This window comes from Xiphophorus hellerii, chromosome 14 (genome assembly GCF_003331165.1).
Source record: "Xiphophorus hellerii strain 12219 chromosome 14, Xiphophorus_hellerii-4.1, whole genome shotgun sequence".
NCBI lineage: Eukaryota > Metazoa > Chordata > Actinopteri > Cyprinodontiformes > Poeciliidae > Xiphophorus > Xiphophorus hellerii.
The window spans coordinates 25,399,932-25,411,633 of NC_045685.1; the positions used below are offsets into that span (position 1 = coordinate 25,399,932).

Below are 11,702 nucleotides of genomic sequence, written 5' to 3' on the forward strand. Positions count from 1 at the left end.
ATGGAAAATAGTTCTCGAGTGTTTTGCAAATGTATTAAAAATAAAAATAGAGTAGAAATAGCCCAGGTTCTGCTCATATATCCCAAACAAACAACCTCTCCAGCCAGGAAACAAAGATCCATAAACTGTATTTTCAATAAACCTGACAAATTTAAACTATTGTCTGCAGTTGTTTCCTGCAACATTCTAATCTTCTGACACAAAAACAACTAAATCAGCAAGTCAAGCTAACATGGAGAATAATGGCTAAAGTTAAAGCTAACAGCCAGCAAAGGTCAAGCAAATCAGGGTGAAACTAAGAGTTTTCACTCGATTGGAGACCAAAACATTTCTTACATTTTCAGGTGGTGTGTGGTTCGCTTTCACACACTGTCAGTTACAAGAATAGAGTCATAATATGAGAAGTTATTTTTTGAGAATAAAGTCATAGAATTATGATTTTATTCTCATATTTTTCAACTTTATTCCCCTAATAATATGACTTTATTTTTGTAATTCTATTTTTTTTCTTACCTTGACCCAAACACTCCATCAATAATATGTACCATGAACATTTTTTTATCAAGACAAGTCAGCTTTATTTCTGTAACTTGTGAGTTAAAAGACTTTACATCAATTTAACAATTAAATTAAATTAAATATTGCCTTTGGTTTTTGTTAAATTCATTACACGCACCTACATTTTTAAAGTAGCTATTGCCTGAACACCTCGTCCCTTAAAAGCAAATAAACCAAAACAAAAAAACAAGAAATAAAGTTCTTAATATAAAGTGTGTTTAAAAGTTTAACTTCGAACAATAGGGGCCATTGTTCAAAGTTTAGTAATGACTTCAAGGTAAAAACTGTGGTGACTGAAATGACACTTTTCCCCAAACTAATCTCTATTTCAGTTTTATGAACTCAGCAGAGTCTCCTCCTCGGTAGGAATGTAAGTAGTAATAGAACTGGATCCCAGCATGCAGAGGCTGAGTGAATCTGGTCTGGACTCTGTGGAGGAGAGTCATGGTTTCAGAGACGCTGTAGAAACACAGAATACCTGCTCTGTGGTCCAGGTACACTCCTAGTCTGGAGGAAACTGGACCTGGTATCTGAGTTTCAGCACCATCATGCCAGAAAGTATAACCCGTTTTCTGACACGATATTGACCAGGAGCTCTCATTGAACCCAAATGCGCATTTGTTGGATTTCCCTGCTCTGCTGATGTTCCTGTATGAAACTGCAACATCAACTCCTCTTCCTCTCCTCTTCACCTCCCAGTAGCAACGTCCAGTCAGACTCTCTCTGCTCAGGACCTGGAACCAGTCAGTGAATCTTTCCGGATGATCAGGATAAGACTGCTGATGATTCATTAAAGTTACTTTTCTGTTCCCATCAGACAATAACACGTATTTGTTTGCTGTGTTTGGATGTAGTCTGATTCTACATGAATACTTTAAGAATCCAGCTCTGTTCTTTGGTTCTGGTTGTGCCAGGAAGACACCAACTTCAGTGACTCTATGTTCATCCAGTAAGCAGAGATAACAGATAAACTTCTGATCAGTACGACAGAAGATCTTCATCACCTCATCATGACGAGAGCAGATGTTCTCCTGGAGCTTCTTGCTGGGGTTCGCTAGGATGTGTTTCTGTAACGGTGGAGCATCACAATGAGGCTGGAGGTGATTCTTACAGTAGGAAGCTGGACAGGTTAAACAGGACTTGACAGCTTTCATCTTCCTCCCAGTGCAGACATCACAGGCCACATCTTCAGGTCCAGCATAGCAGGGGTCAGCTTGGTGTCCAGTCTTCTTCAGATCCTCCACCAACTCTGCTAACATGATGCTTTTCTCCAGGACAGGCCTCGGTCTGAAGGTTTTCCTGCACTGAGGGCAGCTGTGGATTCTCCTCTGATCTTCTCCATCCCAGAAGTATTTAATGCAGTTCATACAGTAACTGTGTCCACAGGGAATAGTCACCGGATGCCTCAGCAGATCCAAACAGATGGAACAGGAGTATTTCCTTCGGTCCAGGTGAAATCCTTTGTAAGACATTGCACCGTTCAGTCAGAACATTCCTGTAAGTTTCATTTCCTCACAACAGGAACGGCTCTGCTTGCTCATGTAAATAATAGGCCACGCCCAGAATCCAACATGTGACCCTGTTAGGGAGGAAATATGTTGTCATGATTGAGGGAGGAGACAGACTTTAACACCGTAAACAGGAATGATTCATATTTAATCTTTATTGTTTATTTACCAACTTTAAGAAGGTTGGTAAATAACCTCAATCAACTGCATTCGCATGTTTTATTGTTTTCTCTTTCTACCAAAACCTGGATGATGAAAAACTTCTGTCTGCTGATTTTAGTCATTTTGTTTTTAGAGACTTCATAATTCACTTTATTTGTTGTTTGTGCTGCTTTGTTTATTCTGGATATTTAAAATGTCTTCCAGCTCTAGTGTTAAATATTCATTAGTGTGTTCTTGCGTGATTATTATCCCATTACCATTTTATTACTTGAAACTGGTCTCAAAACAACAATACTATAGTTTATTGCAATAACTTCTTTGACAATTTATCATCCAGAAAACTTTGCTGTGGTGACAGGTTAACTTACACAGATTTTTGCTTTCAAATTCACAACCACTGGATATTTTTTAGCTAAGTAAAACACCGATTTGCACCACTTTTGAATGTTTTAATGTTTCCCAATAATAGGATTTTGACACTAGCTAAACAGATGTTTTGCTGGTTTTGAAAAAATGAAGTAAAATGTTTAAACCTGCTTCTAAAAACAGAAAAACACCTCAAACCAGATTTATTTATTCACATTTTTCACTCAAGCAGCCAGTTTTTCTTATCATTTAAAAACTTGTCTCCAGTTTTTGGTCTTCAATTGTTTCTGAGAGTCTTGCAGATTTTTTTTTTTTTAGGACTTTGTCTACTTTCAGTTTCAACAAAAATCCATCCACTTGACTTGAACAGATCAGAAGAAGAAAACCTGACCATATTTTTGAAGGAATAATAAAATAATAAAATAATTCCTGAATGCTTCGTTTGAATTTGTGACGATGAAGAAGTAACATATCTGATTACCTCCGTTTGGCCTGTAGGGGGAGCCGGAGCCGCTGGAGAAGCCAAGCAGCAGTCTCAGCAGGTTTGGTCTTTCGGTTCTGGTTTCTGTGGTAACTGGGTCTGTCACAACCAGTAAGCGTTGCTCCTTATTGAATCGCACTGATGTGTGAGTCAAATCAAATCAGGAAATCCAGCTGGGAGAAAACACAGATAAACACAAAACCTGACATGACGTTTAATCTGTCTAGAAACTACAAAGAACTCATTAGCATGTAGCATTTACATCACGTAGAGCTGTGTCAAAATAAAGGCTTGTTCGTGGTAGAAAAGTGGATGAGGTGTTTTTTTTTGTGTGGCTGTTTTGAAATTGATTTATTTTTGCATAACTGTAATGGAAACACTTTTTTCCTATCAGAGGAGTCACATGATCCACAACCGGAAGTTGGCACTGGCGCAAACCACGAAGAAGACGACAGGAAGTAGTTAGAGGAATTTTTTACATAAATATTTGAGGTGCGAAAAAATGTAGTCTCTGTCATTTTAATTGCATTTCTTATTTATTTAATGGAAACACAGCAATTAGGAAATTGTGTTTTTTGTTGTTTTTTAAATTTTTTTTTTACATTAGCCAAATATTAACCAAGATTTGTTCACATTTGTCATTTAAACGCAATAAGAACCAGAGGTTAGTCCTTAAAAACAGGTGAACCACAGAACTAACCAAAGATTATCAAAATAGGTTTACTTATTTGATCTTTCTTGCTTTAGATTCAGATTCACAGCAGATCAGGTTGGCTGGGCGAAGCTTTATATCACTGAGGCTCCTCACATAATCAGTTTGTGTGTTTATCCTGTTAATGTAATTGCCGTAAAGCGCACACCAACATCAGGGCCAGTTTCATCTCACTAAAAGCATGGCTCTGCCTGTTTTACGACCACAATACACCGGCATGATGATGACCAGCAGAAAGCTCTGGAGAGATTCACACAGCTGGATGTGCTTCCTTACACGGAGCAGGTGTTCGTGTTATTTGATCATATATCACATATATATAGACCGGCCTACGTAGTGTTTTCTTTGTGACCGATGGGGGTGTGTGGAGATGGAGGAGATGAAACGGGCCGACAGAAACGCAGCGCAGTGCTACGAGCTCAACATACATAATCAATCAGACCCCTGTGTGCACTGGAAAGATAAAATATGGGTTACACACAGCGTACTGGTGTGTGTAGGATGAAAAGAAAAGAAAAGCTCTGAGCCTGAGCAGCACACAGTAAAACACATAAAGCAATGATTTCTGATGCTTTAGATATTTGTGTTTTATCTTTCATTTATTTCTGATAGCGTTTGTGTTTTAAACTACATATGTTTCATACACAAGGTAAAATAATGACTTAAGAATCCAAATATAAGCTGGTATTTAAAAAAAACACAACAGGAATAATTACAGATTGAGGTTTTAATACAAGTTTTTTTTTTAAAAAGTATAAAAATGTAAAAGCTCTGACTGCTTTTAACAGTAAAATAAACATAAAGTTTCATTACAAAAACAAACAAAAAAAAACCCACTTGGAATTGACTTTTATTTAGATTAAGGCTAAGTGCTAGTAAGAGCCAAGCTAACAGCTGGTTAGTGTAAAGTTAGCATGTAGTCTAAGTCAAATGTGACTCAAAGTTATTGCTAGTAAGGCTAACAGCTCATCAGTTCATGGTCATTTTAGGCTCTAACTGTGGGAAACTAATGAGTCAAGCTAACTGCTACTCAAAGTAAGACTAACAGTAATATAATAGCTCATGAGGCTCAAGCTAGCAGCTTAAGGCTCACACTGACAGTTACTCAGAACTAAGCTAAAAGCTGTTTAGCATCAGTTAGCAGGTAGTCTGAGTCAATCTTACAGTGAGAGGGAATTGGCCTAATAGTTCATATCGTCCAAGGTAACAACTTGTCAATGTCAAGCTATCAGCTAGCCTGTGATTAGCTTAGAATCTGAGTCAGAATAATGACTAGCTAAGGTCAAGCTAACAGAGACTCTGGATGCTAACTCAGATTCAGACTAACCACTGATTATGTTGATAGTTATTTGACTGTTTTGCACTAAGGCATGTTTTCATCAGAAGGAAATGTACTGGGTCACTCTGAGCTGGAAAGTCAGGAACAAATTAAAATTTGAGAGATGAGGAAATAACTCTTGAAATACTCACGTTGTCAGGTTTGAAGCGTCCCAGCTGAGGACAATTCCAGGAAACTCTCATAGCATTCAGCAAAACACAAGTCAAGAGATCTGCATCAATCAAAAAATGAACGGCACTGATTGAAAATGCTACACACAAATACATGGACAGGTTGGAGTATAAATATGTCCCTCTCCCAGTGAGAGTCTATGAAAACTGTGTGAATATGAAAATTGTGTAAAAATGTAGGTTTGCCAAATAAAGCAGACAGAAACAGTCTGGTATGATGACTTGTTTTTATTATTAGCCACTGTTGAGGAAAAATGATTATTTTTAGTGCTTAATACAGTTAATCTTACGGCATGTGTAAAAGGTATATTGAACATTCTTATTTTGAACAAATTTCTTAATTTTGAACAGGTTTGTGTTAAGGATTTAAAATCAAATCAGATGGGCAAGCATTCAGCCAAACAGGAACCAAATGCAGATCTCTCAGTGGGGATCTCCTGCTGTGTAGCCAGAGCACAAGAGGCCATAAAATTAGCATATTCTGCAGGGCAGAAACACTGGAGCCTGGGGGAGAAAAACCTGTTTGGTTCACAGCAGATCAAAAGCCTTCCAGAAACCAACATCTGGGATGGTGTAAAAAAGGTTGAAACCACTAACATTTAATTTCTAAGACATTTTTCTAAGTATTAATACCATGTTTTTATTGAAGATTGTATTATCTCATTTTAAAACTACTAATCTAGTGAATGATGAATGTATTTGAAAATTGTACTATCTGTGACTATATCAGAATCAAATGGAAATTATTTGAATGAAAATGTTTTGTTTAGTATTAGAAATTGCTCAGGAATTATACCTCATTTTGTTCTGTTGAATTTATGTGTTATTTTGCCAAGACTCAATCTTGGGAGATGCTGGATGCAGAGGAACAAAAACTGGGGTTTGTAAAGATAACCTTTCCGTGAACCAAAATTACTGGATTTAAGTTTCTTCTGAGAATTTATGTAAGGAGAGATAATGGGAGAGACTTCAGATTTCACAGGTATCTGTGAAATCTTATCTTTTGTTTTCCTTTTACCCAAATGACTGTGGAGCCCAGGGGGCCGGGACGCAGCTGTTGGCTCTTTTGTTTTTACCAGAGAGCAAATGGTCTTTGATCTTTGGCGTAAATTAGGGGGAGTTCCAAGTTTCTCTGAGTGTCCAAGGTGGCTTCCAGTTGGCCGGCTGGAGCTACGCCTTAAGTGAATATATTAAAAAAGAAAGACACACCTTCAGTATAAGACTTCGTATACAGGAGAAAAAATTCAGAGAGCTGCCACCATTTTGTTTTTTCCATCGGCTCTCTCCAAAGACGCGTCTTTGTTTTTGTTTGTCTTTGTCTTTGTCTGTCTTTGTCTGTCTCAGGTAAAGAATGCATATCTCTGTTCCTCTGCAGCTTTGTTGATTCATGCGTTGCTTTGTATGGGATTAAACTCTGTGATTCTGTGACGTTAACATGCATTGTTGTTTTCCTTGTGGCTGCAAGTCGCTCGCTAAGAGGACCCGGGAGTTTAAGGAAGAGAGAGCCAAACTGTTTTCCAAAGTTAATTTATAAATTATTCTTCCTTAATACCACTTTTTCACTCCCCGAACTATTGGTGCCCAACGTGGGGCTTGGCCTTAACCCCATTTACCTAGAACTAATGGAAAAAATATGACATTCCTGGTAATTATTGATTATTAACATTACATCAGGCTCCACAGAGCAACTAATGCAGAAACATTTTAACACACATTATTTTCTAATCAGTTAATTTCCAACGACCTGTGATAATCATGATGTAGCAGTTTCTTTGTTTTAATATCTTGCAGAAATATAGATGGACAACAGCAAATACAGTACATATTGCAAAGACAGAGCAGCTTTATTAATGTATTTTAGGTACAAAGTAAAATTATGTACATTTTAGGTACAAGAATCAAAATTTACATTTGGTTGAGTAAAATTTGTAAAGGTAGATATTTCATGTGTATAAGCTACTGCAGTATCTGTAGCCAAGCATCTCATCCATAAATAGACTAAATCTAATCAAAACCAGAAATAAGTGAACTTTTAAATTAGACTCCTACGGAAAATGATTGACAGTTGAACATTTAATAATGATGACATAGTAAAACACAACAAGGAATATATATGAAAATTAAAGAATTAAACCAACTACTCCTATTACGGTTTGACGAACTCAGCTGTGTCTCCTCCTGAATAGTACAAATAGTAGTTAAAGAACCCAAACCCAGCATGTAGCGGCTGAGTAAATGTTGTCTGGACTGTGTGGAGGAGAGTCATGGTTTCAGAGACGCTGTAGAAACGCAGAATACCTGCTCTGTGGTCCAGGTACACTCCGACTCTGGAGGAAACTGGACCTGGTATTTTGGTTTCGACTTTGTTAATCCTGATTGTGTAACTTCTGCCATCACAACGCAAAGCCCAGGAGTTTTCATTGAAGCCAAAGGCACATTCATGCGAGTTACCTGCCCTGCTGATACTTGGGTATGAAACTGCCACTTCAACACCTCCTCCTCCCCACTCCACCTCCCAGTAACAACGCCCAGTCAGACTGTTTTTACTTAATACCTGAATCCAAGAACTGAATCGATCTGGATGATCAATATATGACTGTTTTTGTTTAGTCAAAGTTGCTCTTCCATCATCGTCAGACAGGAACAGATAACTGTGTGCTGTGTTTGGGTCCAGATTGACGTGTCGAACATATTCCAGGAATTCAGCTCTGGAATTTGGTTCTGGTCTAAACAGTAGAACATCGACTTCAGTGACTGCCTGTTCGATGTTTGTCCATGAGTCTCTCAGGATGTCCTGTAGTTTGTCTCTGAGCTCTGACACAGCTGCTGTCACGTCCTCAAAGTGTCTCAGAGGACGGATGTTGATGCTGGATGAGTGTGTAGACTCACTGAGTGCTGGCAGTGAGGGGTAGTTGAGGAGAAACTGGGTGTGATCCTCTGTGTGTGAGAGCTGCTCCAGCTCAGCGTCTTTCCTCTTCAGCTCAGTGATCTCCTGCTCCAGCTTCTCCTGAACATCTTTGACTCGACTCACTTCAGTTTCCTGCTGGGATCTGATCTGCTGCTTCACATCAGAGCTTCTTTTCTGGAGGAGACGGATCAGCTCAGTGAAGATCTTCTCACTGTCCTCCACTGCTTTATCAGCAGAGACATTGATGGCCTCCACCTCCTGTTGAAGCAGCTTCATATCTTTCTCCTGGTCCTGGATTCTCTGATGGATTTGTTGTCGACTCTCCTGAAGCTTCTTCTGCTTCTCAGCTCTTTCTGCTGCAGCTGGGACTGTTTCATGGCCTTTATGTTCCTCCATAGTGCAGAGATAACAGATACACTGCTGATCAGTGCGGCAGAAGATCTTCATCACCTCATCATGACGAGAGCAGATGTTCTCCTGGAGGTTCTTCGAGGGATTCACCAACTTGTGTTTCCTTAATGGCGGAACATTGTAGTGAGTTTGCAGGTGATTCTCACAATATGAAGCCAAACAAAATAAGCAGGACTTGACAGCTTTCATCTTCCTCCCATTGCAGACATCACAGGCCACATCTTCAGGTCCAGCATAGCAGTGATCAGCTGGAGCAGCTTGGAGTCCATTCTTCTTCAGATCCTCCACTAAGGCAGCTAGCATCATGTTTTTTTTTAGGACAGGTCTCGGTTTGAACTCTTTCCTGCACTGAGGGCAGCTGTAGATTTTCCTCTGATCTTCTCCATCCCAGTGGTGTTTAATACAGTTCATACAGTAACTGTGTCCACAGGGAATAGTTACCGGATCCTTCAGTAGATCCAAACAGATGGAACAGGAGAATTTATCCATCTGAAATCCTCTCTTCTCTAGTCCGGCTCTCGGTAAGAATGCCTCTGAGCTTCACCGGTACTTTTATCGCTTCCAGTGGACGTCATCTAAGGTGGAATGTACCTGATGGCCACACCCTTAGATTATCAAGATCTGAGAGGGTGAGGAAATAACTTTGATAGGTGGAGCTGTCAGTATTTCATAAAAAGAAAGTGGTGATGCCTGAAAAAATACATGATTCAACATTTCTCAGAGTGAGGATAAAAGCACTAAAAGCTGATAAAAGCTGTTCAAAACACCAGCAATTCACTGTAAAAACAAAATCTTACCAAATAATTTTGGTCTAGTTTCATCAGTATCTTAACATACTTGAAATAAGACAAAACTAACTTACAAATAACTTTTCAGCAGGACTTATTTTAATTAGTTGGTAATTAATAATGCCTTAGATGAAAATGTTTTGGTTCCATTTGCAGGTTATTTAACTTACAACACGACATTTTCCCCATAAGTGAAATAATCTGCCAATGGAACTAAAACCTTTTCACCAATATTAAGAAATTATTTATTTAAAACTAACTTCTATATCTTGCTGAAAAGCTACTTACAAGTCTTTTGTCTTATTGTAAGTGAACTAAAATATTTGCAGTAGAAACTAGACCAAAAATATTCGGTAAGATTTTATGTTTTTGCAGTGAACACCAGTAACCATTCCCTGATTTACTAGCAGCTGTTGTTGGGCAACAGAAAACCAACAATTCACAATAACTTGAGTTATTAATTAAAAGGGAGAGACATGAAATGAGAAGTTTGTTCATTAAGGAAACAATCGCTCATTGTGTGAACAATAATATAGATCCTGATATTATTGAAAAGGGCAGAAACTCTTACCTGCACTAAATGGAAAATATTTTAACAGTACACTCTGTAGCCTTAACATTTAACATAATTACATAATAATTATAATAATTATAATAATAATAGGTTGTTATTATACTGTCTGTTTCAGTTTTGAGCCGGTTTGTTTTTCACTCTGCCTGTTTGTTCCTGTTTGTTCCAACCTGCAGCTGAAAAACATCGGTGATCCATCATGACCCAGGAGGTTCTGCTGCTTCCCCACAGAACCATCAGAATCTCCTCAGGTAGCGACAATAACTCACATGGAAACAGGCGAACCCCAGAGGAACGAGGAGAGTTTGGTGATAAACAGAAACACCACAAGGACACGTCTCTTAAGAAACAGGATAATATATTTAGTTTATTTTACTATTATTGGCCTTTTCTTCCTCCTTTTATCTCTTTGTTTCCTTCAGTTTTAAAATGTGTTTGTTTTTTCAACCACCCTTCTGTTTTTCCATTTAATTACCTTCCATATCTTGTTCCTTTTTTCATAATTTTCTTTACCTTTTCATGCTTTTGTCTCTGCATTCAGTGGATTTTAAAGCCACGGCTCAGAAAACCCAAAAAGCCATCGGAGTGCTTGCAGAAAACAAAGCTCACATGTTGAATACTGCCGGGGATTCGGGTTTTGTTTTATTAATGAAGCTCAGAGAAAGATGCTCACACCTCCTACGTGTTTTCTTCTTCTTCTGGTTCTGGTTCTGGTTCTGGACGCCGAGCCCGGTTCTGGTTGCGTAACGCTTTCCGCTCCGCTCTCCCACCAACTCCCACGTAGAGAAACACGAAGCTCTGCTGAGGTTCAGACAGGAAACGAGGAGACGGAGGCTGAAGCTGAACTTCATTCTGCTGCGAAATAAATCAATAAATAAAAATCATTTTTCATTCAAAACTATAAAAATGTTTCCATTGAATTTCTACATGCTGCTGGTTAAAATGAACACAATTCAACCAGGCGAAGATTATTTTAATTCAACTAAATTATAATTCACTTCAGTGACTCCAAAGGGAAATAAAATTTAGAAACTACCTACTTTTCTGAATTAAACTGAAGTTAATACTAAAAAAATCTTTAAATGAAAACAAAAGGTAATTGTTTGAGTGATCTGGATCAGCCAGTTTTATTTATTTATCAATATTTCTTGTTGCATTTTATTACTGTGAGCCTCAGAATATGTCAAATAGCTTTTAAACAGATTATTCTGAATTTATTCAGGAAAATATTATCATTATTTATGTATATTTATAGAAAATAAAGCCGGGAGAAAAGCGTTAGATTTTCAAAGATGCTTTTCGTGAGACACTAATAAAGATAAATATTTTGACATTAAATATATTTTCATGTTCTGTAAACAGAAAATCACCATAATTAACACAAATAAAGGCTTGAAAACATCAGTTTGTGTTAATCTAAATAAATTGTTTCACTTAAAGTGAATTTATTTAAAAACAAACTTTAAGCCACTATTAAACAGGCTTCTCATTTAAGCCCGTTTCTGTATTAAAATATATTTTTTATTAGTTTCATTTAACATTTTGACCTTAAATGTCATGTTTTCATTCACTGTAAGCAGAAAACCATCAAAATTAACTGAAATAAAGGCTTAAAAGCATCAGTTTGTGTTAATCTGCTGCACTTAGAGTAAATTTAATTACTGAAATAAATGACGTTTTCAGTAATATTCATATTTATTGAATCTGTAAAATAGATCTGAGCTGTAC

General features: G+C 37.7%; 2 protein-coding genes across 2 annotated transcripts; both read right to left on the minus strand.

Moving 5' to 3' along the window:
• Positions 1 to 561: 561 nt before the first annotated feature.
• LOC116733346 (tripartite motif-containing protein 16-like) lies at positions 562 to 10,913 on the minus strand. The gene is made up of 3 exons (XM_032584161.1): positions 10,650 to 10,913; positions 3,076 to 3,248; positions 562 to 2,137 (listed from the first exon to the last, which is right to left on the minus strand). Exon 3 carries the CDS (start codon positions 2,028 to 2,030, stop codon positions 882 to 884), a length of 1,149 nt encoding a protein of 382 aa, XP_032440052.1. The 5' UTR covers positions 2,031 to 2,137; positions 3,076 to 3,248; positions 10,650 to 10,913; the 3' UTR covers positions 562 to 881.
• Positions 7,116 to 10,120, minus strand: LOC116733336 (tripartite motif-containing protein 16-like). The gene has a single exon (XM_032584145.1). It carries the CDS (start codon positions 9,102 to 9,104, stop codon positions 7,443 to 7,445), a length of 1,662 nt encoding a protein of 553 aa, XP_032440036.1. The 5' UTR covers positions 9,105 to 10,120; the 3' UTR covers positions 7,116 to 7,442.
• Positions 10,914 to 11,702: the final 789 nt, after the last annotated feature.

Bases quoted from the DNA above. Each gene is read 5' to 3' on its own strand.
- LOC116733346 (XM_032584161.1), bottom strand. From the start codon at position 2,030: ATGTCTTACAAAGGATTTCACCTGGACCGAAGGAAATACTCCTGTTCC.
- LOC116733336 (XM_032584145.1), bottom strand. From the start codon at position 9,104: ATGGATAAATTCTCCTGTTCCATCTGTTTGGATCTACTGAAGGATCCG.